This window comes from Antedon bifida, chromosome 2 (genome assembly GCF_963402885.1).
Source record: "Antedon bifida chromosome 2, ecAntBifi1.1, whole genome shotgun sequence".
Classification (NCBI taxonomy): domain Eukaryota; kingdom Metazoa; phylum Echinodermata; class Crinoidea; order Comatulida; family Antedonidae; genus Antedon; species Antedon bifida.
Genome location: NC_136227.1, coordinates 32,427,396 through 32,454,099, shown reverse-complemented (window position 1 = coordinate 32,454,099; position 26,704 = coordinate 32,427,396). Strand labels below are relative to the sequence as shown.

The 26,704-nt window shown below is 33.7% G+C and overlaps 2 protein-coding genes and 1 long non-coding RNA gene across 3 annotated transcripts; 2 read left to right on the top strand and 1 right to left on the bottom strand.

The window, feature by feature from the left end:
- Positions 1-1,100: 1,100 nt before the first annotated feature.
- On the top strand, positions 1,101-26,688 carry LOC144834711 (DC-STAMP domain-containing protein 2-like). The gene is made up of 9 exons (XM_078689607.1): positions 1,101-1,134; positions 2,663-2,812; positions 12,582-13,007; positions 13,885-14,354; positions 14,839-15,148; positions 15,606-15,769; positions 15,984-16,154; positions 24,541-24,664; positions 24,762-26,688. The coding sequence occupies exons 2-9, from the start codon at positions 2,713-2,715 to the stop codon at positions 26,045-26,047; spliced, it is 3,051 nt and encodes a 1,016-aa protein (XP_078545733.1). The 5' UTR covers positions 1,101-1,134; positions 2,663-2,712; the 3' UTR covers positions 26,048-26,688.
- On the bottom strand, positions 14,021-26,424 carry LOC144834732 (uncharacterized). The gene is made up of 3 exons (XR_013611003.1): positions 26,287-26,424; positions 21,809-21,967; positions 14,021-14,151 (listed from the first exon to the last, which is right to left on the bottom strand). It is a non-coding gene; the product is annotated as an uncharacterized LOC144834732 (long non-coding RNA).
- On the top strand, positions 21,272-24,452 carry LOC144834720 (uncharacterized). The gene is made up of 5 exons (XM_078689620.1): positions 21,272-21,430; positions 21,725-22,143; positions 22,571-22,883; positions 23,425-23,588; positions 24,041-24,452. The coding sequence occupies exons 1-5, from the start codon at positions 21,325-21,327 to the stop codon at positions 24,233-24,235; spliced, it is 1,197 nt and encodes a 398-aa protein (XP_078545746.1). The 5' UTR covers positions 21,272-21,324; the 3' UTR covers positions 24,236-24,452.
- Positions 26,689-26,704: the final 16 nt, after the last annotated feature.

Genomic DNA, 26,704 nt, shown 5'->3' with positions numbered 1-26,704 from the left:
TACAGGCCTCCTGAACTAGACTGCAGAATAATTTTAACTGATCACTTCGGGGCGATGTGATCGACTAGGCCATATCTCCTCGTATATACTATTATTTATATTAACAATTCTGTAAGTTTAATAATAACAGTAATGTTTCTATGATGGTAGCCCGGTAGCCCGGTAAAGCAACACAAATTAAATCAAACAAACTAGCTGTAAAAGAAAGAAGAACAGAACAAAAATGAGAGAATACTCCCAAAAACTCCTCCATGCTCCAACCACGTCTTCAATTGAAAAGAACATTTGTTTCATGGACAAAGAAACGTACAGTTTCAATTTCCCTATTTTAACAAAAATTGAATTGAATTGAAATATTTTATTTATACTGGGCGACTTCTTCAGTCAAAGAATGGTCTCCCAGAGGGCCCAGTTAAGATCAGTGGCTGTGATGTACTAATACTCTGAGGTAACCCCCTACTCGTCTCTCAGTGACTGTGTGTGAACTAGTTACACCGGGATAACACCCTACTCGTCTCGAAAGAGTGTACTAGGTTATTTAAAGTACACATGAGCTAAATGTGTACACTGGACCTACGGTTTATAGTCCTTATCCGAGAAGACTCGTTCTACCACCAGAACCATGGAGTGAGTGAGCCTCGAACCCCTGTCGATGTTATGGCTACGTAATGTTATTTACCTCAATTTGTACTAAAAATTGTATCTTACAAGGATGTTTTTCGCAAATGAAATTTGTTCAAGAATGCAATTTATAAATGTACGACTAATATGCCTAATTATATTATTTAAAAAAAAAATTATTATTATTGACCTTATAATTTTATTAATGAAATAATATTATTACATTGGTGTACTTCATCAATACCTAAAGGCCTATAAATAATAATTATGTTTCAGAGTCCGGTATTGTTTCAATCCTATCCGTTTTTACACTTATTTATCAAATATAATAATTCCCACCGCTACCGTATTTTTGGCGGATACTTGGATTTGTTAAACACAACTTAACTTCCGTAAATATAAATATAGCCGCATAATCCACGTGTTGCATGCACGGGAAAGTGAGTATAGATAATGAGTTGTTTCAGTTATTTAGTCAAGCGTGTGAATAGACAGAAGTTGACAATTTTGCAGGTAATTTGTTCATTTTATTTTGTTATGATTATTTAAAGCGTAAATTAGATTCAATTTATATGTTTGTAATAAAATAAATGCGGTAGGCCTACTATATCATTATTTACAAATGAATTACTGGCAGTGTTCCAGGGCTGAAACAGTTCTTGTTTAACTATTGTATCAAAATTAGGCCTATTAGAAGCAACTTATAACTTACTCCGACAGAATATGCCTATTCAAAGGTATTTACAGGATTTTCAAAGGGTTTTCAAGAATCTGAAATAGCACCTCTATAGTATTAAGAGCATACACTGTCGGGACCGAAAAAAGTGTTCCTATGGATGTCATCTGAATAGGGGTTGTACGGCGTTTACACATGCGCATACGCATTTTTAAAAAAATAAAAAGTTTTCACCTCCTTCGTTTCATTGTTAAAGAAGAAGTTTCCATGAGAAAGGGTTCTGCTGTAGATCGATGTTTAATTCTCAACCAGTGTTTTTTTCGTTTCTATGAATATTTATTTAGGGTAGGTCTATTTCTCCATGGTTTAAATGAGGTGAAGGGCCGTAACCACCAGTACGCCTTTGACAACCTAGTGGCTTGAACAGAGATTGTTCCCTTTTCTTGCGAAAACCGGACCACTTTATTTCTCGTGGCTACATCACTGAGTTGTATTGCTAGAGGTCGATTAATATTAAGGGAAGTTGGAAGGAAGAAAACGATATATAGAGGAAGGAAGCGCTTTATTAACTCTCAATTGTAGGCATTTATAAGTCCCTGTAATGACAGAGAAAGAACACCTTGCATTAGACAGTTTTTCCCTCAATAAACTTACAATTAAGTAGGCCTAGAAACATTACAATCTTCATTATTTATTATTACTAAACGTGAGTGTCTCATCTCATTCCATAGACCATGAACATTGTGCAGCACCAATTAATATTATACAAACTGCATGTGGCACATGCACAATTAATTTATTAAATTTTTGATTCTAAATTGTCTGTGCTTTATTTTATCTTTATAAATTATATTTATTTTAATTTAATTTTTATTGTTACATGTTTAATGTCTTGTCATGATATATTTCTGTGAGGGTCCCTAATTATTTTCATAAAATTTTGTTTTTATATTGTGAACTGTGCTTTTTATATAATGTAATTGTTTTTGTATGTTTGTTATTGTTTTTTTTTCTATTTTAAGCATTTAATTCACTTTCAATGTAATGTTTTGTTAAACTAAAAAATGCCCGGATGATGGCTGTGTTTATGTCAATTTATAATTTCGTTATTTAGTGTAAATTTTTTTTAGTAATTCTGAATTTACGAACAATAATTAATTTATTTTTTATTTTATAAATCAAATATGAAATTGTTAGAGATTAGAATAATTTGTATGAACCTTTATTTGGTTTATAAGAAGATGGATAGCGATGTTGTTTTTGTTTGCTTTTAATTTTAAGTTTATTATGTTTTCCTTTGTAATGTCTTAATTATATGATGAAATTTTAAAAAATAAATAACATTATTTATTTATTTATTTTCAGTAATCAAATAAAAGGAAGAACATTGGGAAAGTTGTAAAAAAAAAGAAGAAATGGACAGGGCGGGAAGAAATGACGATGACCGGGAGAATGCTGCCAGGGATAGGCCTGCTCCAGAAAACAATGCATCATCACAAACAACATCTGCAAACGGTAAGTTAACAAGAGGCCTACATTCATGTAATCAAAAGTTGAAAAATTAACAAATCAATCAATGTTCTTTTCAAATATCCGATGTTATATCATGTTACCGTCTGACTGTATTATAATTTATGCATATCTTGTATACTATTGTTCTTCGATATTTGAATAAATGAACTGAATTCAATTGAATTTATTTCACTACCGGTACCACAAAAAAAAAAAAACTTTGCGCATGCGTACAAAAGTCGTACTATTTATTGTCAAATAGGTGTACACCCAGATGGAATATATGGAACGCAGTTTTTTGGATCTGATTTTTTTTCGACTAGTGAAAATGCTTTATTGTTTCATTATGTACAACGATTTCTTGTTAATTCTGGACGATTTACGAATACGAATACGAATAGAACTTTATTGCAATCAAACGAAAGATTGAAGTTTAACAAAAGCGTTTCACTCAGAAAAATAAAATGCAATATACAAAAATAAAAGACATTCAGAAATGTAGAACATACAATCAAAAAATTAAAACAAAATTACAATTAAAAATCACTTATTATAAAAACAATAAATATAAAATTCAAATTGTTAAAGACATAGGCCTGCAGGATAAAAATTTAAAAGTATTAAAAATGTTTACAAATTTAAAAAATGTTAAAAACTTCAAAAATTCAAACTGATGTTTCAGTTACTTTGCTGTTGAAATATTTGTATTTGTATCTGAGGTGCCTTGATGTTAAAAAAAGGCTAAATGTAGGCATATACATTCATCATTCTAAAATAAAGATGTTTTCACATTTATTTTGGTTGGTTAATCGGTCAGTTAGCAATTTGTATAAAATCACATTCTTTTCTTGGTTTTTGTTTCTTTTTGTCAGTGGTTTAAAAATGTAGTCAAGAATTTGTTTTTGTAAAAAAAAAATCATTATCATAATTTTTCAAAAAGAAAGATGACCTGAAAATCTGGAGTCACTCAACTGAAATGACCTAGATCTGGTGAATATAGGAAATGCAGTGTTGTTACTTGTAATACATGTTATTGCAGATAGCAAAAACTAAGTAGCACTTAGGCCTATATCACACAAAGTTCATATTTGCTTTGAAAAATTAGCTAGTGTGAACCATGCTGGGAACGAATTAATGTGAGCATGAGCATATTATTTACAAGGAATCATTCATAAGGCTAATATTACCAGTGACGGACCCAGAGGAGCATACAATGGTTAAATTAAGTACTGATGTCTTAAGTACAATGTCTTATTATTTCGCATTGTAACTATAAAGCTCTGTCTACACTATCAAACTAGTTAGACATAAAAAGTGTGATTTCCCGAAATATGGTAGTGATATGCTTAAATATGGAAGTGATATGCCAAAATCATGTCCATATATGGGACCATCACATTTTTTGACACAAAATTTGATGGTGTAGACAGAACTTTTAGGAGGGGTTGCAACTACCTCCACTGTATCCGCTTTGGAACCACCTGGCTACTACAGTAACCATGAATCTTCTGTAACAATCGAATTATTATTATTACTGAAAAGATATTATATTAATGAAGCTATTTTATACACCGAAGGACAGGTCTAGGCCTACAATGTTTTTTTTATCCAATAATACAAAACGACAAGGCTATACGCTTGATGCTAAATTTAGGGGATTACACCACGCACAGCGTACATTAGAGAAAAAAATGTTTCGTAATTTTAACTATATCCATATTATGTGGGAGCAGTGGGAGGTTAGGTGTGACGTTATAGTATGGTATTAGGCCTACTACTGGATGTGAAGTAGGGATAGTCTGCGTGGTCAAGTAACCGCCTACTTTTGAAGGACGTTTGTGATTATTTTAAATACAGTTACGCATTGGAGCTACTCAGAAACATATTACATCACTAGCGGTATTTTTTGGTAAATTAGAAAATTTAACATTCCGCAGAAAACGGTAGAAAATCATTTGTTCCGTATCCCCACCCCTTTCCCTATCCGCCTATATTCTCAGGTCTGCAATTCTATTGTTACGTCACTCGTTTGACAGATCAGCTACAATTGACAGTAGGAAGGAAATTCGTAAGCCAAAAAGGAAGAGCTTTTTTTCTCATAGAGTAGGCACAGTCGATAATACGGTAGCGTGTTAATACAAAATACCTACAATGTATTATTGCAGTAGCATACACAAGCTCTGGGGGGGGGGGGGGGGGGGGGGTAATGCGTCTCCTCTGTAACACTGTAGACAGAACGCGTTGATGAGTGAAGGGTATATAATCTAGTCAATCATGGAGACCCAATTTAACAGAACACAACGTAACATTTTTGTAACGATATTAATTAATAATACATCGTTTATAAAACAAGATAAAATGCTTTTCTTCCTCCAGACTTCTACTGGTTTCAGTCTAAAGAAGTTAGAAGCCTATATTTTATAATGGCACAGCTATACTGTTTTTATTTCAAAGTTTATAATAGTAGTACAGCTCAATTTATTTCGCCAAATGTCGGCTATGATACAAAGTGTAATGGAGGAGGCGTGTTGAATTAGATTACAGTAAGCCTAATGGTGTATTTATCAATCAATAATTATAAAAGATTATTCAATAATAAAAACACTTGTTCAATTACGTTATACGCAAATTAATACGAAACAAACTGTGTTGTTTCCACTCTTGACCGTTTGTGAGTTCCAACCTAAAAATAGACCCTATGCACTTCCTCCCAAGATCAAACTCACAAGGTCACAATTTGGACAGGAGAGCTGAGTAGTACGTGTGAATTTCCACTTGTATACTGTTACACAAGTTGTAATAAGCACTCGTGTAAATTCAAGAGCCGCACATCTCTAGGCCTAGTAAAACTTTCTCTGCCTGATGATTGTGTTCAATCTGGTCTCACGTGTCGTACAGATTCTAAACTAGTCCTCGAACATCACACGCGCACGCGTGGTGGCAATTCCAACCATTCGACGTATGGTGATAGTTTAATGTTAATCATTTCAAGATAATTAGGAAAGAATATTGTTTCCGACAAAAATTAAGTTTCTCTTTCACAGTCCCGTAATTAAACCATGCCCAGTAGGCTGTTTTCAAACGAGTAGGGATCTAAAACAACCTCGACTCGAAAATATATCAAAAGAGTGTTTCGACAAAGGCAATGGATCATAGAGATATTATGGAGGAACCCAGGAAGTGTGCCTTAAAAAAAACAGAAAGAAAAATGTAAATTAAAACCAGGGAGTTTTTAATTAGCAACTCACTGATTAAAATCAAAATTACGAAATGTACACAACAAAAATCGAGTTTAATATTAATAATGAATGACAATGTAATAATGGAAACAAACTCGAGAATCTTAACAAAGGGGTTTTTAATTTAAATCTTTAAGGCGGGCAGCGCCATTCACCAATTTTCACCACACGTATAGGCCTAATTCTGTGTAGGCCTAATGAGGTTAGCTGGCGATATGTAAGGGACGAATTATGATGATTATTATTATGATATTAATAGTCATAATAACAATTACAGTATTATTAACACTACTACATATATAGTATAGTTACAAACTCGTTCATTTGTGGGTATAAAACAACCTCAAATACTGGAACGAAACTATATTACACAATTCAGTGACACAAACGTCAACAAATAAGGACATCGGAAATACATAACAATAAAATATTAGACAGACAATAATCCTAATGTTGTGTACTAATTTCGTCGATGACGACAAACAAAAAATTAACCCGCGCATAGTACGAAGTGACTTATAATAATCACCTTAGACATACTTTGACACGCGGATCTACAATGTGTTCCTGTTGCGGTATTCTTGTGCGTGCATTTTAACCGGAATTATAACTAATATAACCCGGAATATTATTTGTTTATACCTTTTATAATAAGAGACTAAATAAAACAAGATTGAATTCATTTTTACCACAATGCTAAGGAGTTTGAAATTGAATATTTAATTTGCTGATGTGACCATATCGAACAGGAGATCTGATTACAAACGGACTTAAACCTTAACATTGACTCTTAGGAGGCACATAATTTGCATAATTTAAAATGGCGGCCGTTTTCAATTATGTAAATTAGCTGATCCCGTGTGGTCAACACACAAAATTTGGTGCTATTGCAAGATTTTGAACCAAACACTCTTATGTGAGCCCTAACAGCCCTCACTACTGGATGTTCTCTAGATCTACACAGCCTTTCGGGTTTCTCTAAAAAGGGATCCATCCAAATTGCTACAGTGAGAGCGAATACCTGACCCAGCAAGATGTGTAAGGATGATGATACAACAACAAGCAGCAGTGTCTCAAAGAAGACAATGTCTACGTCATACGTTTGAAGGAATTCACAGATGTCTGAAATGAGTAATATAAATCCACACGTACGAAGCATTAATGATTCAAAAGAATCATTATTATGACAGACACGGTCGCCGCTGAATTTATTCATTCAATGACACACCCTAATTATATGAAAAATGTATCATAAACTGTAACATAATCGCCTCAATTTGTAAACATTTAGAAAACTAACAATAACTTACATAAACTATATTTAGAAAAGTAATTAAGGTACAATAATATAGAGGGCGCTACAGATATGTGCCTCACAGAGCCATATTATTGAAAGAGTTCCGACATTGAATGGATTAGAATAGAAGCCATTTTTGTGTCTAACTATATGGCTCTGGTGCCTCATTCACAATATCTCGACATATTACTAATACATTCAGTATTAAAATTAGTTAACAAATGATAATCTTCTATATACGTATCGTAAATGTTAAGCTCTGTCTACACTATCACACTTTATGTGACAAAAAAACGTGATGTGCCCATTTAATGGACACGATGACATCATATCACTACCATATTTGGGGATATCACTACCATATTTGGGTACATCACACTTTTTTTTTGTCAAACTAGTTTGATAGTGTAGACAGAGCTTAATTAATAATAGATATTAATTAAGAAAAGTTGATCAATTTCAACGGAAATTATATTTTGCGATATGGGTTTTGAAAATATAAATCATCATGATATCGAGGAAATTGCATGTCAAACATGCAGACAAAGTCAACTGAGACTTGGCTACAGTATTAATGTTTTGTATGTAATATACTGGATATTTACTTGATAGCTTGACCTTTTATTTAGGGAAGAGTCTTCAATCCTCTTAAAAGATGTCACACTAAGGGTGCAGAGAGAACCGCATGCATACTATTCACATTCGTTTTATAATAGCCTCACAACATTAAAGAAATCATTAAAGGAATTTATTTATTTAAAACAATATTGTATCAAAACTTTCTTGACACTTGTCATATTATTTATTGGAAATAACGCTGCTGCTTAACGTCTTTAATGGTGCATTTATGTGGTTCTTTTATTAATTAATATTGTATTATTTATACTAAATAATTGTTTACTCACTAACCAAGCTAGACGCCCCCACCCGAGTATCCCCACCCAATATCCCCCACCCCAAACAACCCAACCATTCCTTCCCATGTTACAGGCCGCCAAAACTCCCCGTAAAGCAATACATTCATTGCATAGATTTCTCAACGAAAGAAGGTTTTAAATATAGTAAGAAAATTACTTAATAAATTTACGTTAGCCTACAGCACGTACGCATTCTTAAATTTGTAATTAGGCCTATATCAGACTAAACTCATTCGGAAGTTTAAATAAAATGTACAAGATGTCAATATCCTTAGGCCAAATAAGAAGAGGTTAATATAACACGTGTCTTCAGTGATATCTCTACGGTCATTTTAACGTGTACTTGGTAGGCCTACAGTATGTACTATGGGTTTACCCTCGAAGCATATTTTGAAGAGATCCTTCAAACAGTATCGCGCACCCCTTCCTCCAAATTCCACCCCAAGATCTATATAGAATTCCGGCTACGAAGACGTTTACATTTGTAATGCGTTTATTACGCGCACAGGGTAATACGATACATGTGAATGTTCTGTTTGTTCGCGAGGGATACTCGCGTGTATTTCGAGTGAATGTTTTTACAATGAAGTGAAGTCATTACCTTAACCAGGGAGTTAACAACTCGGTTAGTTCTTTTATTAGCACAAATATTTTACTACACTTCACGCGCCGCCGCAATGGAATCATTGTTTTACAGAATGTAGACCTTAAATTAAATCATGTTTTTGAAACCACAGTAGGTGTCAACACTAGCGAATCGTTGACTAATCTATATAATAATCACATTATCTAGATTAGCTAGCCGTGTTATCTCTCTAGCGATCAACACTAGCGAATCGTTGACTAATCTATAATAATCACATTATCTAGATTTGTTAGCCGTGTTATCTCTCTAGCGATTAACACTCAATACGAATGTCATTCTATTGTTTTTGTAAACTTGGATAAATCTCTTCATTGTCGCGTTACCGTACCCACGTATCTCAGAGGCCTAATGACGAATCAGAAGTATAGGCGTTAACTTAAAGAAAACAGCGTATATCCATTTAACCAGGGAAAAGTAAAGGAAAAAATCATTCTTCCCTAATTAAAAAAAAACAATTTCGGGAAAGGCGTTTTCCGTTAGAATGTAAGCCAGACTTTTTACACACCACAAAAACGTGGAAAGGTTTCGACAGAACACCGGTACCTGACGTGTTATTTTACCATTGTCCTTCCTGTTGACACAAGTGACAAATTTATTTCAATGACAACTTTTGAAACGTCATTTTAAAGTTTTGTCATTGTCTTATAAGGAGTGGCTTTGTCTTGTTCGTTGGAAATAATGTTCTTCAATGGAAATAATTTAAGGAATATTTCAAATGTGTAAGTTTATTTAACTATTCTAGTAAATTAGTTGAAATTGCTGTAAAGAGTGAGTTTTTTCTTTCTTTAAACTAATTCTATATCTATATCGAATAAGACGAAATTGCTTATTGTATATATGTTTTAAAATGGTATATTCGTTCTGTTCTTGTTTTGTCGGCAATTTAAGGAATATTTCAAATGTTTATTTTAACTATTCTAATCAATTAGTTGAAATCGCTGTAGAGAGTGAGTTTTTTTCTTTCTTTAAACTAATTCTTCTATCGAATAAAAAGAACGACATTTTTTATTGGTTAAAATGGTATATTCGTTCTGTTGTTGTTTTGTCGGCACTTTAAAGAGTATTTCAAACGTGCAAGTTTATTTTAACTATTCTAGTAATTTGTTGAAATCGCTGTAGAGAATGAGTTTTTTCTTCCTTTAAATTAGTTCTACATCTATCGACTAAAAACGAAGAAATTGTTTATGGGTTAAAATGCTATATTGGTGTTGCTGTTCGTCGGCCCTTACTTTTCAGATTAGCCACACTAAAAAGTAACTGTAGGCCTATAGAGAGTGAGCGCTTTCTTCATTAAAAATAATCTTGCGGTATCTATCCAATAAATAAAAAGACGAAACTATTATATTCTATTTGGTTTAAATTGTATATTCGTTCTATTTGTGTTTGTCGACCTTAAATAAGTCTTGGCCACACTAACAATTAATTGTTTACATGAATAAGGGGTATAAGATTTTTGTTTTTTCGTTTTGTCGAAGTTTCTAATTTCTATATATTCTATTTCTACCTATAAACCGTTACTTTTACGATTACCAGTATAAATAGTTGTCATTATATTAAAACGATTATAAATGCAAAATCATTCGTAAACTACTTTTAATTAACTATATACGTGTTTTAGCTTATTTAATACCTCCGAAAAACACGCACATAGACCCACATAGCCTGTACACACCGCCGGTTAAGAAAAGGCCGGGGAAACTAAGCAGAAAGGGTAGCCGAGAGGCTAGGAGTACCGAGACAGAGTCTGGATACCTACAGCCCTTCAACCTACAGTCACCTTCAGAAGAAGTGGTAGACAATGATTATTACAAAACCATAGGTATCACCTTCTTTAAAATACTGACAGTTCCATAATGAGTTCAAAGGTTATTAGTGATTGCTTTCTAATCTGTCAGTCTTCTAAGGCTTAGTTCCCACGTTGGCGCAACAGAAGGGTGTAAGTGCGCGGCAAGTAATTGACCAATCACGACACGATTGACATCCAAAATATCGCTTGTGATTGGTCTACTCGTCGTTGCGTTGCGTCCAAGAGTGGGAATAAAGCTTTACAGAGCATGCGCTTTAACGGATATGCATGATAATGTTTGCTGTGTGTTGTGCCATGCGCAAAATGGACATCGCATTTAATGCACGTTGCATCTGACCTGAAAATGCATGACCTTTAAGGCAAAAAGATTGTGCCGTTTAAAAAATAGAACAGAAAGATGCATGTACTCCATTTCGTTTGATTTCAATTGTATTTTCCATAAATTTCAGTCTAATTTTTGTAATTATTTGTCAGCTAGACAATAAGACATTACAATAATAAAACTTTCCATAATTTAAGCCCAGGGAAACATAATGTAACAATCTGCCAGCATGGACATTTAAACTAAACAAACCTAAACTGGGGTTCAGGATGTTAATTTAAATATTAAAGTTAATTTAACTACAAAATACAGGTCTATCAAACATTGAAATACCAATTTACTATACTGTATGTTTTATTTAATGTTACTACACATTTAGCGAGAATGGCCATACGGTATATAGCATAACCAAAGTATATAACAATATTAATAATTTAAAGCTTAGAAAATTTAGTTTAAGTTCGATTCCTCTTTCTTTCTGTTGCTTTATAAAGAAGATAATGTTGAGATTTTAACGTTTTGAACTATTTAATAATTTATCAGAAAAACTTTCATTGAACAATTTACTGGTATAGTTTTTGAGACAAACTAAATCTAAGCTAAAAACACAAGATTCTTAGTTCATTCCAATGACTACTTTAACTTTAACACAGTAGCACAATATCCTTTCTTAAATCGAAGCGAAAATAATATGATGGATACCATACCTTAGAATAATAATAATAATTATTAGAATTAATAAAGGTCAGTAGTTCTAAAAATAATGGCGTTTATCAGGACGGGTTTCTTGAGGGGATTTCATGGAGACTGGTGACGTAAATGATATAAAGATCAACTACAATGGTACAGAATGGATTTCCTATTGGGAATTTGTAGATAAGATTATGCTACAGTAGGTCGCATGCAATAGGTAGGCTTATAATAATCATCAAGATTCTTACTAATTTCTACATTCTAAGTTAAAGACCTTCATTGTTCCAAAAAACATGAAATAGATGAATACAATCAACATTTAAATTGGCCATAGTTATTCAATTCATAAATAGGCCTAGAGATAAGATAAAATAAGCAGTTAAATTGAACCATAACTCCGCTGTCAATCGGAGGTTGGTTTTTTCTTTCTTTCATTTTCGGGGTTTTTTCAAGTAAATTACTTTTTAGAAACAATTTTTGGAGTTTAAAATGTTTGCATGATGAAGTATAACTTGAATTAAGATTAATCTATTGCATTAGACTCTTCTTCATTTCTTCTTTAACAAGTTTTCCTTACTAAATTTAATTGCTTTAGCAGATTTAAGTGTTTTGGTTTGAATCTTCTTCTTTAATTTAATAAATATTGAATGTGTTGGATTTTTGTATAAACAATTTGAAAAAGAAAAAACAAGAAAAAAAGTTCTAATATAGAAATGAAAATTTATTTTCTGATAATAACAAAACAAAATAAAAATAAAGATTTATTATGTTTAGTCTAGGAACCAATTATTGAATCCTTTTCTTTTCAGATTCATAGAAACTCGTACTAATACAACTATTTGTCCTTATAGAATTACCACATAATCACCAAGCAACTGAAAAACGATACATCTCGCAAACACCAACTCCATCTCGAGCTCTTCCAAAACCAACATACTACACACCTCAACCAAGAAGAAAACCTCCCATACTTTCTCCAAGACCAGATAAAAAGATCTTACTAAAAAAATCGCCATCTACATCTTCCTCTTTAAAAAGTTCCATCAGTCGTTCAACGGGACAGTCTGATGGTAGCATAAAAGAAAGAGAACAGTTTAACCCCTTTCCAGAAGAACTGCCAACCGAAAGCGAGTATGATTGCGACAGTTACTCCAGACCACCATCTCCAACTTCAATGACATCATCATCGGTGTCTGAGAACTCACCACTTCGCATCCCTTCAGTTGAAAAACGACCATCAACTCCAAAATCAGATTCTAAGGCAATGGCTGCCAAAAGTAAGTAAAACTTTTATCGGATTTAATTTATTATTACCATCTTTAATGAGAGTGGCCTATCCAGTCCCAGTGAAGGAATTGATAATTAAGGGCCCTTGATAAAACATACAAATACAAACATATACAATATATATAAAATATTCAGAACAAGATTCTCGTCCAGATTGTCTATTTTCTTCTTTCAAAGACTCCTTTTTGCTAATTAAATTAAAAAGGCACGTTTAAATAGAACCATGGAAAAATGATTGTACTGATCATCACTATAATTTCAACAGAGGATACAATTTACTTTTACCTATATCAAATAATAAACCATCATTTATATGTGATTCTTTTGAATACAATCATATCCTCCCACCGGAAACAGATAATTGGCCATCCAAGCGTATTTCGTCAACCAATACAATGACAATTCTCTTACGTGTTTCTGTATTCACGAAATTAAACTTAGATCAAATTGTATTTTGTGATAATGTCGATGATAAATTCGTTTTAGAAAGGAAATTAAAAAAACTGTAATACTTATTTTTTTTCAACGACAATGATGTCGACGGGAGTAAAAAATAAACATCGATTCAAAATCAACATTAACTTACTCCTAAATAAAACTAACAGCATAAACGTATATTATATAGAATCATGTAGCAAAACTATACATTTTGTCGGGCAAGGATAATGAAGTTGTGTTTTTAGAAACCTTACTATTTTCTTTGAACACCAAAACCTTACCGTTTCTAATAAATATGATACTTTATTTAAATCACTTGTTCTTGCCTAAAAGAATAATTGTAAATCATAGTGTTGAATGAATACTACTTTCTAATATTTATCACTTTTATTACACAAGATTATAATATTTATCATGTTTATTACACAGGATTAAACCCGGTAGAAAGACGCTACAGTCAACGTCTGACTCCAACCTCCTCTCCTTCACCATCTGAACATTCTCAACGATACTTCACACCACAGCCACGGCGGAAAGCGAATTGGATACCAAACTCGTCGTCGTCAAAACCAGATTCTCCTGTCACACCTTCAAAACCGAAGGATTGGAGTCCACGGTCTAAATCGCCAGTTGCTCGCCAGCTATTTACATCCTCACCAAATGCAACTCCACAGCCTCCAGCCGCTTCTAGCATTCCTAAGAAAAACAATTTTTTTAAAGAACGTTCGCGAGCAGTATATGATATAAGTGATGGCGTCGAGACGCTCGAGCTGAAGGTAGCGCAACAACAAAGTAAATCTGAAATGGTAGGAGGTAACATATCTGACATCAGTTCCATTGGATATCCAAACGGAAAATCTTCGGATATATCAAGAACACCTTCCATATGTTACCAATCAGTAAGTAAAGCTCTGTCTACATTATCAAACTTTATGTGATGTGCCCATTATATGGACATGATGACGGTCATATCACTACCATATTTAAGCATATCACTACCATATTTAAGCATATCACTACCATATTTGGCACATCACACTCTTTTTGTTTGGTAGTGTAGACGAGATCTTTATTCTACTTTACGTCAAAGTGTACGTTGACAATTAAACTTCTGCCATGTTTTTATTCGAATATAAAACTTTAGCCAATAGTCTAAACGTATGCAATGTTTGCTCTCGGTAAGTCCTACTATACTACTGTCAACTCTTCTAATGTGTTCTAAAATATACACAATTCTTATTTCATCTTACTCTATAATAATTAATTAAACAAAAGAAACATCCACAATGTGTAACTTATCGGCTGTAGGCTACACTGTGCAAGAAAAACACCTAAATGAATTGTTACAGTGTATTTATACTTGAATGATGCTTTTCTCCTTAGGATAAAGACTCTCAGTCTGACTCGTATATGTACGAGAACCTAGCCGATAGACGGAGAAGGCGTCGTCGAAGTGCTGGTAGCATGTCTCTAAGAAGCCTAGCAGCTAGTCGAGAGGTCCTCAATGATATTTTCCAAAGCGGAAGAAAAGAAAACAAAAAGATGAAAGGCGTGCTTGGGTTGTGCGTAGCAATATTTCTAGGTGCCATACTGTTCATCGGCTTGCACTACGGACTTTATTACACGGAAGTTGTCTCGGTTATCATCACGGCAGCGTCGACATTTTTCATAGCTTTAGGACTCGCATTCAGTGGTACGAACGATTTTTTTTTTTTACAATCAACGATATCATTATCTATGTAAATTCATTCCGAAAAATCATATTTGTAAATGCCTTATAACTTACGCAACAACAATTAAGTGTAAAGAAAACATAATCACCTTACAGCCGGAATTTAAACAATATACTGTACTGTCTCCCATTTTTCTGTTTAATTTAATTTGAATAATTGTTTGTTTTGTAAAAAAAACGTCAGAAAGAACAATGAAAAAAACCTTGTAAAAGTAATCTACATTTCACAATGCATAAGCTAGGTAATAAAGTAACGTGTTATGCAATATGAGGCGTATATTGTTTACCTATGTTTGATTTTCGATCAGTGCTTATTGCACACTTAATTTTGGTAAAACAACATAAACACGTACTTATTTATATTGCTTCTAGTATATTAACTATATAAATAAAATTCTTGTTTATATTGTCATTCTAGTCAGATCCAGGTGTATTGCGGCATTAATGGCGCCAACTTTATGCACTTCTAGAGGGCGTGCTGCAGTGTTAGCCTTAACTCTAGGTCTATTATTGAACGGACCAATCAAAAACATCGTCAATAACGGGAATCAACTATCAGAAGCTATGACGTGTAACGCTGACGTAAGCAATTAAGTATTATTCTCAATATGTGATATATAATTATATGCTACAGTACTACTATTAAAGTAGTAGTATCGTATAAATTAGATTATTATAATTAATAAATCAAATAACCAAGCATAACTAAGTAAATCTCGCACCACGCCCTTTTCAAATTTAGAATACACAATGCGTGAACATTCATCACTAAAAGTATATTCCATTATCTGCACAGGTTTTAAACCAGCATAGTGAACAAATACAAGAAGCTGCGTTAAAATCATTTGATGATTACGTCGAAAACGTAGAAGCCAGTCTAGAGACACTTGAATCTATAGCCACGGACATCCAAGAGTCTATGGAACCTCTTACTGAAGGAATTATACGAGTTAATGACCAAATAGAGGTACTATTTTTGTAATATTGTAGTGCGCCCTCTATATCGTCACACAAATTGGTTCTTTTGGGCGTAATTTTAAACCTTGCCATTCACAAAATATGGTAATCGTCACAATTTGCATTTGTAATAAAATACTTTTGTATTACCAATAAGACGAATTATTACATTACAATGTAATGTATTTCAATGCAGAGCCATATATAGCTGTTTTATTATTTGTTGCGCGCCCTCTATATCGTCACACAAAATTGGTTTTATTCGCAAAAAAGTAAAACCAAATGTTGTCAGACCCCTCATATTATTATATTGATTCAACAACACAATTAAAATATATATTTTAATAAGATACTTGTTCTTCCAGAACGCTGCCAATGCTTTGACAACATCTGCAGACACGTGTATAAATATGTTGAACAACGCGTACGACGAGTGTAAAATAAAAATAAACAGTGTGTACGAAGACTGCAAACGTAGCCTTGGAATAGGTAAATGACCCATCATTTTATTCTTTAATATTGTACATACGGGATGCGATTTTTTTTTCGTACATAAGTTGGGGACCCCTTATGTGAAAGATAGCCGAACTACTTCCTAAATATAACTAAACATAACCCTCTAAATAATCTCTCTCATTATAAAGTTATCAGAAGTTCATCATGGGATTCGAACCCATACATTGACATGTAAAGCCCATATTCTAATCCACTTGACTAACAGACGGCTCGACAGAAAGCGTTTGCATTAGCGAATTGTAGTTAGCTCAATTTCTTACATCACACCTTATGAATATTAATGTTTTTTGTGACGTTTCATGAGGGGTCCCCAACTTATGTACGAAAAGAAATATCGCATACGGGATCGGCTCACGTGGTTTATTATAGTTCTCAGACGCCTCACTCATTTCTTCCACCTTTCGTTTCAGATATTAACGGTATATGTGCACCTCTGGGTATTACTGATGTTTTCTGCGAAGCAGTCAAAATCGGTACCGAGATTTGTCGGTTACCAACGTTAGGAGATGACATATTTGATATAATCATTATTGACGGGATAGAGGAGGCAGTTGAAGAGTTAGTTGACATGTTTGAGGTCAACGTGGACTTTGTACCAACGTGGCAGGACGCGCGCGTCAATTTTACAGGCGATCCGAAGGCTATTGCCGAGAAAATAAGCGCCAAATTAGAAGACACGTTTGGAACATTTGATATTATCATCTTGTTTTTAGACCGTCTTGTTGCGTTTTCGGTTGTTTATTTACTCTACCGATCATATAGGTATCATTCAAATTATGTCACAAAGGACAGATTTGATAATTTTTACATTACAAAAGAGTTCCGGAAATTTGACAAGCACAGATTTGATAACGGCCAGGAGTCTATTCTACCGCTTAAAAAATATGAGAAGAAAAAAATGATTGACGTAACCACGTTAGCACTATCTCATCCCGAGAAAGGTTCCTTCAAAATCGGTCTAGCATCGGTTCTTTTAAAAGCACTTATAACGGCTACCATCATATTGGTTGACTATGGATTCTATTGGCTTTTGACAGTAATGCAAAGTCTATATAAGGAAATCAATTACAGCGCATCAGGTGGAGGCGATCTGACTTACAATATTGAGGGTAATGGTCTAATGGCGGAATTTGCACGTAACCTGTACGGCGAAGGCCCACAAGATTCAAACACGTACGAAATACAATCACAGGCACAAAAATGTATTCCAAAACCACTCAAACCAGAGGACAATACTGCCATTATTATAGGTGTTTTATACGGTGTAATCATACTGACTGTTCTCTTCCAAGCGTACGCTTTGCGGTTACGTCGCTGGATCGCGTCATATTATTACCCAGAGCGTGAACAAGCTCGAACGATGTATCTGTACAACAAAACGCTGAGAAAACGCAGAACACTTTGGTCAATGTTGAAACAAACAATAAAAGAGAATCGTCGAGAACAGCTCGCAGTAGAGAGGATCAGTTTTAGGTCTTGGCTAGCTGCTCAAAACAAATTTTGTCGTATTATCTTAGGGAACACAAGCCGCGTTTGCCTCGGCTGTGCGACAGAAGAAAACAAATCGTTTTATATTTGCGATAACACGCGGTGTAGCGGCGCATACTGTGGCGAGTGTTTGGAACAAGTTGATAGTGTTTGCGCACTGTGTGGCGATCCCATTGATATTGAAAGCGGTGTTAATACAAGAATATAAACTTTATTTGTTTAATAATATATTTAACAGTGACTTAACTGGCCAGTAACGTTTTGATAACGGTTTACTTAATTACGAGGTATGGTAGTGGTGCATGCTATTTTGACCTTGGAACAAAAATCTTAGAACAGAATGAGGCATTGGATAGGACCAGAGAGAAGTGTTTGAATCATCAATAACCAATAGATAAAAACGTGTGATGTGCCCAAATATGGTAGTGGTATGCTCAAATATGGTAGTGATATGACGATCATGATGTCCATATATGGGCACATCACATTTTGTTGTCACAAAAAGTTTGATAGTGTAGAAAGAGCTTTAAAGTTCTTCTTAAAGTAATATATAAAATATGTACCAGGAATATATTTATTTATTTATTTATTTATCTCGAGACAATATAATACACATATAAAAAGTATATACAAAAAAGGACAACATTAAAGATGTATTGAAAAAAATATTTTTTTTAATTGTTGTTGTTGAATATGCTATTTTAATGTTACATAATAGTTATTCACTTTCAATGGGATGGAAAACAAATTATTTACCTGAAAAAACTGTAATTGAAAGTAAAAAATAATCAAATTACTGTAAGTCAATGGGTGTTTTTATAAGTAGGCTTAAAAACACTTTTTTTTACGAAAGTGATTGTTCCAAAGTCTTTTCTCTTCATTTTTCATGTTTTTTGGGTATCTTTAATAAACTGGTCATTAAAATTAACATAAAAAAGTGGTAAATAATCTGAAAATTAAAGTAAAATTGTTATGTACTGTATATTATTTAAACAATCGTCGAATGTCTCGGAATTTTCTGACGGAGATTAATTGACAGCAAATTGACCTACACAGTATAATACTTAAAGGGTTCTACATTGGTGATCGATACTGATCGATACAGAAATCAATCAATACAAATTGATAATGTATGTACAGTACTATTTCTATGCCTTAATCAGCCGGTCTATGTAAATAAATTATTTTAATATTGTACATGATGGTTGTTTTAAATATAAAATACTATAAAATATACTGTATATAATGAAGCTTATATATTTTGTACTAAAATATGTACTATAATATGATGAATAAATTAAACAACAGGATATGTTGGTACTGGGCTATGTATATAGTATGACCATAATATAGTGTTAAAAAAACAAGCAATAAAAAACAAACAATAATAATTATCCATTTTCTGGAATTTCGTTTAGTAATTTAACATCGGATATTATGTATGCATTTTCACTCCATTGTATACGTTGAACACGCCACAAAAATAGTAAAATCATTGCGGGGAATTTATAGGATTGTTGAAAGACCGGTTTCCTGAAATTGACAGCTCCGTATTTACCTTTATTGTTCCTGTTAACCCTAGTGTCATTCAATGACATTTCAAACTTCAAACTAGGACTATATACATACATACATACATACCAGCATACGCAAGAGAGACGTTGTCATGTGTGTTGATAACGTGTAAGTTTATTTTTTATAAATTTAACTTAATTTAAGTGTAACAGTTGTAAAATTGGATATTATCTCAATTAAATAGAATTGAAGTATATTATTATATACAAATAATTGTTATCGTTAGCTGGGAATTATGTAGTAGGTGTTTGAACAACCATTGTGAACCGAATGGCTGAAATAGTAATCGCTGTCGTTTTATTTATCTTTCCAAATATGATCTATTTTTTAATCGTTGTAACAGTATTTTACATTTCTATGGCGTTTTTGCAATCTGCATTTTCAATAGTTTTTAACAATATTTTAACGTAGGCCTATAAATAACATTGCCTTTTGCAATTTGATGTATTTTTCTATTTTAAAGTGGACCAATACAATTTCTTGAATCTTTATTCTACCAAAATCCATAGACCTGCATAGTGTCTACACGTCAACGGTAAGAATAGGTTAATTTTAGTACTCCACCACCATTGATAGGTGTGTTACGTTTTATTGATAGGCCTTTATAAGACTTCGTATAGTTGATTTTTTCTAAAGATTGGTTCCCGCTAGGACGCAAAACATTGATGTAACGCAAGTAATTTGACCATTCAAGTGACGGCTAATGCGTATGATTGGTCAAATTACCTTATCTTATACAAATTGTCTTTGCCGTGTCCAGTCACCTAAAATCACCAAAATAAGTACTTGGAAGTGGCGTAAAGGTTACGGGTTTCTTCGAATGAATTGCATGGCGATCTTTGACGTACACGATATACAATGGATATAAAAATAGAATTTACTTCCTGACTTTTATACATATCAAATGCATATACCCGTTTAACAAACGAATGTACTTTAGAACATAATAATTATACTGACACTTAAATAGTTGATTTAAGTTCGTTGCAATCCCAATCAAAGGACTGTAACACTAATAAGAATTCAACATATATAAATAATAATTATATCAATTGAATTACTGTATTTTTGTACTGATTCTTCAATCATTAAAGAATTAAAAATAATAAAAAATTAGTTTATTAATATTACACCGTCGCGATTGCTTACGTCGTAACTTACGTATTTTCTTGATTACTTTGTATCAGTTATTTTATCTATTACTGTTTGCCTAAATTGTTGAGGAAGCCCAATGTTTGTGAGTTCGTTATTAAGCCTGGTTCCCACTAGAACGCAACACAGCGACGTATCGACGTAAAGTGATGTATTGCGTAATCACAACCGACGACGCAATAGTGCTGCAAAGATCGTAGATTTGATTTCAAGCAGGCGGGGGCAAACACAATGATTGGAAGGGCATATTCTTACGTTGCGTAGATTGCGTTACGTTGCGTCGCTAGTGGAAACCAAGCTGTATTAGCCCACCAACGGCTATTCTTGCTTATATTACCATGATAATATCTTACAAGAACACGAATTATTTTTGCTATTAGTTGACTAAAGTGAAAAAACATCAAGAGAAGCTGTTTAGAGACAAGTAAAAGACAAACAGTTCAACAACAATGACGTCACCAGTCTCTGCTGGAAACTCATCAATCAGCATTCCTTCAGTTCTAGTTAAAGAACCAGCAACAGAAACTCAAACACCGACTAAAGAGCCCGACAAAAGTGAGGCATATTTTACAAAATATCTATACGATATTCGATTTGGTTTCAATATTTTCAACACTTTTTTTGAAAATTCAAATTACGTTTGAAATTTAAATACACCTGGAATTATTAGCTGTTACAATATTAACACTAAGAAAATGTGTTTATTATGATTTTATACCCAAATTGTAGACGTTCGCAATTTTCTTCTATTACCGTATCTCTTTATCTATTTAGTTGTTAACAACTAATAGAACTCTGTATTTTGTTGTTAAAACTTAATTTTTATTTTAATTGTATTTAAAAACACAGGGTTGAACCAGGTAGAAAGACGGTATAGTCAGCGTTTGACGCCAACCTCTTCTCCATCTGAACATTCTCAAAGGTACTACTCACCACAGTTTCCTCGACGAAAACCAAACTGGAAACCAAACTCTCCTGTGACGCCTACAAAAAAGTTCCTCACCAAAGATGGAACGAACAGTCCACGGGCAAAAGCAGGTTCACGGCAACTATTTAGGCCTACACCATCTCCCACCGCAACGTCACAGCCGCCTAAATTTAATAAGAACAATTTCTTTAAGGAACGTTCACAGGCAGTGTACGATGACAGCGATGGTGACCAAACGCTCGAGTTGTCCAAGATGTCAAAAGGAAGTGTATCTGACGTTAGTTCAATTGGCTTTTCAGATGACAAATGTTCAAGAACACAATCAAATTGTTATGAATCGGTAATATTGATACGTTTTTGTTTTTTTTTATTAAAGATGTATTATCCCCCAAAAACATGAAAAATGCATATTAATAAAATAAGACTTTAAATAGGCCATTTTGCAGTTTTAAAGTTATTCATCTCTGTAAAAAAAATGTTATTTCACTTATAACAAGACAAACGAAATGATTAATTTAAACCAAAAACCATTGTCTGACAGACAATTTAATATTGTTTGCTTTAAATTACATTTTTTTCAGGTAAAGCAATTTGTTTTCGATCCAGTTTTTGGTCAAAGTGGATAACTATTACGTGAAATTAAAATGGCAAAAAATTGTTTAGCGGACAATATATCTTTAAGATTAGCTTAGGCCTAATTATGAAATAAATATGTTACATAGCAAATGTTTTAATAATGAATCATTTTTCATCGTCATTTTTCCTAGGACAATGGGTCCGAGTCTGAATCGTACATACGTGAGAACGAAGCAGAAAGAAGGCGGCGTCGTCGTCGACTTAGCGCAGGCAGCGTGTCGTTGACGAGCCTAGCAGCTAGTCGCGAAGTGCTTAACGATATTTTCAAAAGTGAAAGAAATGAGAACCAATGGATGAAAGGTGTGATTGGGTTGTGCGTAGCAATATTTCTAGGTGCCATACTGTTCATCGGCTTGCACTACGGACTTTATTACACGGAAGTTGTGTCGGTTATCATCACGGCAGCGTCGACATTGTTCATAGCTTTAGGACTAGCATTAAGTGGTAAGCATATCGAGATAATTATAATAGTAGTAACATATATATGCGTGTGTAGTGCTGAGCCGTTAATTCTGATCAATAATTGAATATAATTACTATTAAATGAATATAAAATAAATGAAACTTTAAACACGTATACAGATTCTATCGACGAATAATTGGTCCCTATCTAGATTTTATCCGATGTCCGATTGTCAACATAGTATTTCATTTTTAAAGAATATTTAACTAAAAATGTACTAATATTTATTATTTTATTTCTTGACAATACACTAATGTGATTAGCTGTGTTCATTCCTTCTTTTATTTATTTATTTATTCATGGTATATAAACAACATTACAAAAAGCAGAACAAGTCTGAAATTATTGTAGTACATATTATAAAAAGCTAAACATTACAGAAAAAAAAAACAGATTCATGACGAAAAAAATACATAAAAATTAACAATATGCATAACAAATAAATAATATACTGTATATTAATTATTACAATTTATCCAAAATAAGTAAATATTAATAAAACATTGTTGTTTTGTATTGCAGTGAGATCAAGATGTATTGCGGCGCTAATGGTTCCAACTTTATGCACTTCCAGAGGGCGTGCTGCTGTTCTTGCTTTGACTCTTGGACTATTATTGAACGGACCAATCAAAAACCTCGTAAATAATGCAAATCAGCTGACAGAAGCCATGACGTGTAACGCTGAAGTAAGCAATTTTCACGTTATATACTTTATATTAGGACTAATACACAAAATCTGGACGAAAACCAATTGATGATCCTATCCAATGTAATATAATATACCAGTAGTATAATTATTATGGGCAACAATAAATAGAATTTAAAAAGATTCAAATTAAAATTAAATAAAATTGAAAACCAGGCCACATGAAATTACTTTTTCTTTTTTACATTTAAACCGAAAAAATAATTTGTCTTTCAAAATTTAAACGCGCTTCATGCTTCACTATATCATGACATTTACGGATCCGTATACAGTTTCTACTTTCGATTGCGCGCACTAAATTCACGCATACAGGTAGTTAGAGTAGGTCCCTACAATTAAAATAATTAATATGATTCATATATTTGTTATATTCTTTTGTAATTTAATCGAACAAAGAAAATAAAAGAAGTTGTCATTATCATTGTCATATAGGTTTTAAATATGCATAGTGAACAAATACAAGAAGCTGCGTTGAAATCATTTGATGATTACGTCGAGAACGTAGAAGCCAGTCTAGAGACACTTGAATCTATAGCTACGGACATCCAAGAGTCTATGGAACCTCTAACTGTAGGAATTATAGAAGTTAATGACCAAATAGAGGTACTATTTGAATGCACTTTTTAATAAAACTACAGTACCGTACAATAAATAATTACGTATAAAATTGTAGTGCGCCCTCTATATCGTCACACAAAATTGGTTTCCTTGGTGCACCAAATACCATTTGGTGCTTAATTATTAGATCGTTACGAATATCTGAACATGCTTAACTCCGGCGCGCATTTATATCGTCCGATCTATTGTCGTGATGAAAGCATTTTACAATAATACAAAAACATTTTTCTAGGACGCTGCAGATGCTCTGAAGAACTCAACAACACAATTAAAATATATATTTTATTAAATAAGATAATTGTTCTTTCTTCCAGAAAGCTGCCAATGCTTTGACAACATCTGCAGAAACGTGTATAAGAACGCTGAACAACGCATACGACGAGTGTATATTACAAATAAACAGTGTGTATGAAGACTGCAAAAATAGCCTTAGAATAGGTAAATGACCCATCATTTTATTCTTTATTATTGTATGTACGGGGTCGGCTCAATATGGTTCAGATGCCGCACTCATTTCTTTTACCTTTCATTTCAGATATTGACCTATGTGCACCGCTGGGTATTACTGATGTTTTCTGCGAGACAGTCAAAATCGGTACCGGACTTTGTCAGTTACCAACGTTAGGAGATGACATATTTGATATAATCATTATTGACGGGATAGAGGAGGCAGTTGAAGAGTTAGTTGAAATGTTTGAGGTCAACGTGGACTTTGTACCAACGTGGCAGGACGCGCGCGTCAATTTTACAGGCGATCCGAAGGCTATTGCCGAGAAAATCAGCGCCAAATTAGAAGACACGTTTGGAACATTTGATATTCTCATCTTGTTTTTAGACCGTCTTGTTGCGTTTTCGGTTGTTTATTTACTCTACCGATCATATAGGTATCATTCAAATTATGTGACAAAGGACAAGTTTGATAATTTTTACATTACAAAAGAGTTCCGCAAAGTCGATAAAAACAGACGTGAAAACGGTAAGGAATTTGTTCTACCGCTTAAAAAATATGAGAAGAAAACCATGATTGATGTGACCACGTTATCACTATCTCATCCCGAGAAAGGTTCCTTCAAAATCGGCTTAGCATCAGTTATTCTAAAAGCACTTATAACGGCTATCATCATACTAGTTGACTATGGATTCTATTGGCTACTAACAGTAATAGAAAGTCTATATAAGGAAATAAATTACAGCGCATCAGGTGGGGGAGATCTGACCTACAATATTGAGGGAGATGGTCTAATGGCGGACTTTGCACGCAACCTGTACGGTGAAGGCCCACAAGATTCAAACACGTACGAAATACAATCACAGGCACAAAAATGTATTCCAAAACCATTCAAACCAGAGGACAATACTGCCATTATTATAGGTGTTTTATACGGTGTAATCATACTGACTGTTCTCTTCCAAGCGTACGCTTTGCGGTTACGTCGCTGGATCGCGTCATATTATTACCCAGAGCGTGAACAAGCTCGAACAATGTATCTGTACAACAAAACGCTAAGAAAACGTAAAACGCTTTGGTCAATATTAAAACAAACCATAAAGGAGAATCGTCGAGAACAGGTTGAGGCAGAGAGAATAAGTTTTAGAGCGTGGTTAGCTACGCACAACAAATTATGTGGTATTATATTCGCGAATAAAATGCACGTATGCCTCGGCTGTGCAACCGGAGAAAATGAATCGTTTTATATTTGTGAAACTCCGCGATGTAGCGGCGCATACTGTGGCGAGTGTTTGGAGCAAGTTGGGAGTCTTTGCACTCTGTGTGGCGATCCCATTGATATTGAAAGCGGTGTTAAAAATTCCAAAATATAATTTAGCTGCTGTGCGCGGATCGCTGCCGACACTAGGCATTTAATATAATATAAAATGTTTAACACATAACACTTATTCGACAACGGCGCTTGGAAGAAAGTTTGATGCGGCACTTACTCGACGAACGCGGCGCGCTTATTTTTTTTTTCTTTATCATTAGAAAAAAATGGCATTTGATGCCGAATTCCAAAATACTGTATAATAAAAAAAATACTTGATATATACTGAAAGTTGTTTACCTTATAAGTAACGAGATTTCATCTCTTGGCTTACGCAAACATATCTCTTTCGGCTTAGGTAATTACTAGGATCTCTTTGACTCAATGTCCTTAAAAGACCTATTGCCATAACTGTTAGGCTTTGGAAAAATGGAAGTAACTATGAATGCAGTTATTCCATAATAAAACCTTAGCCATAAAAACAGAACACTGGAAGCATTCTGTATGATCAGATAAAATACTACTCGCTTCTTAAGCTTGGTTCCCACTAGGACGCAATGCAATGACGTAAGCGCAACACAAGCGTGTTGAACACTCACAAGCAAAAATTCGGATAACCCATCGCTTGTGATTGGTTAAATTGCTTACGTTGTTGCGTTACGTCCTAGTGGGAACCAAGCTTTAGGCTTCTACGTAAAACATTATAAACTAGACAATG

Coding starts and splice junctions, on each gene's coding strand:
- LOC144834711 (XM_078689607.1), top strand. CDS start 2,713: ATGGACAGGGCGGGAAGAAATGACGATGACCGGGAGAATGCTGCCAGG. Junction 16,155..24,540: donor GAGTTAATGACCAAATAGAG/GTACTATTTTTG, acceptor TCTTTCTTCCAG/AAAGCTGCCAATGCTTTGAC. Junction 24,665..24,761: donor CAAAAATAGCCTTAGAATAG/GTAAATGACCCA, acceptor CTTTCATTTCAG/ATATTGACCTATGTGCACCG.
- LOC144834720 (XM_078689620.1), top strand. CDS start 21,325: ATGACGTCACCAGTCTCTGCTGGAAACTCATCAATCAGCATTCCTTCA. Junction 21,431..21,724: donor GACTAAAGAGCCCGACAAAA/GTGAGGCATATT, acceptor TTAAAAACACAG/GGTTGAACCAGGTAGAAAGA. Junction 23,589..24,040: donor CCATGACGTGTAACGCTGAA/GTAAGCAATTTT, acceptor ATTGTCATATAG/GTTTTAAATATGCATAGTGA.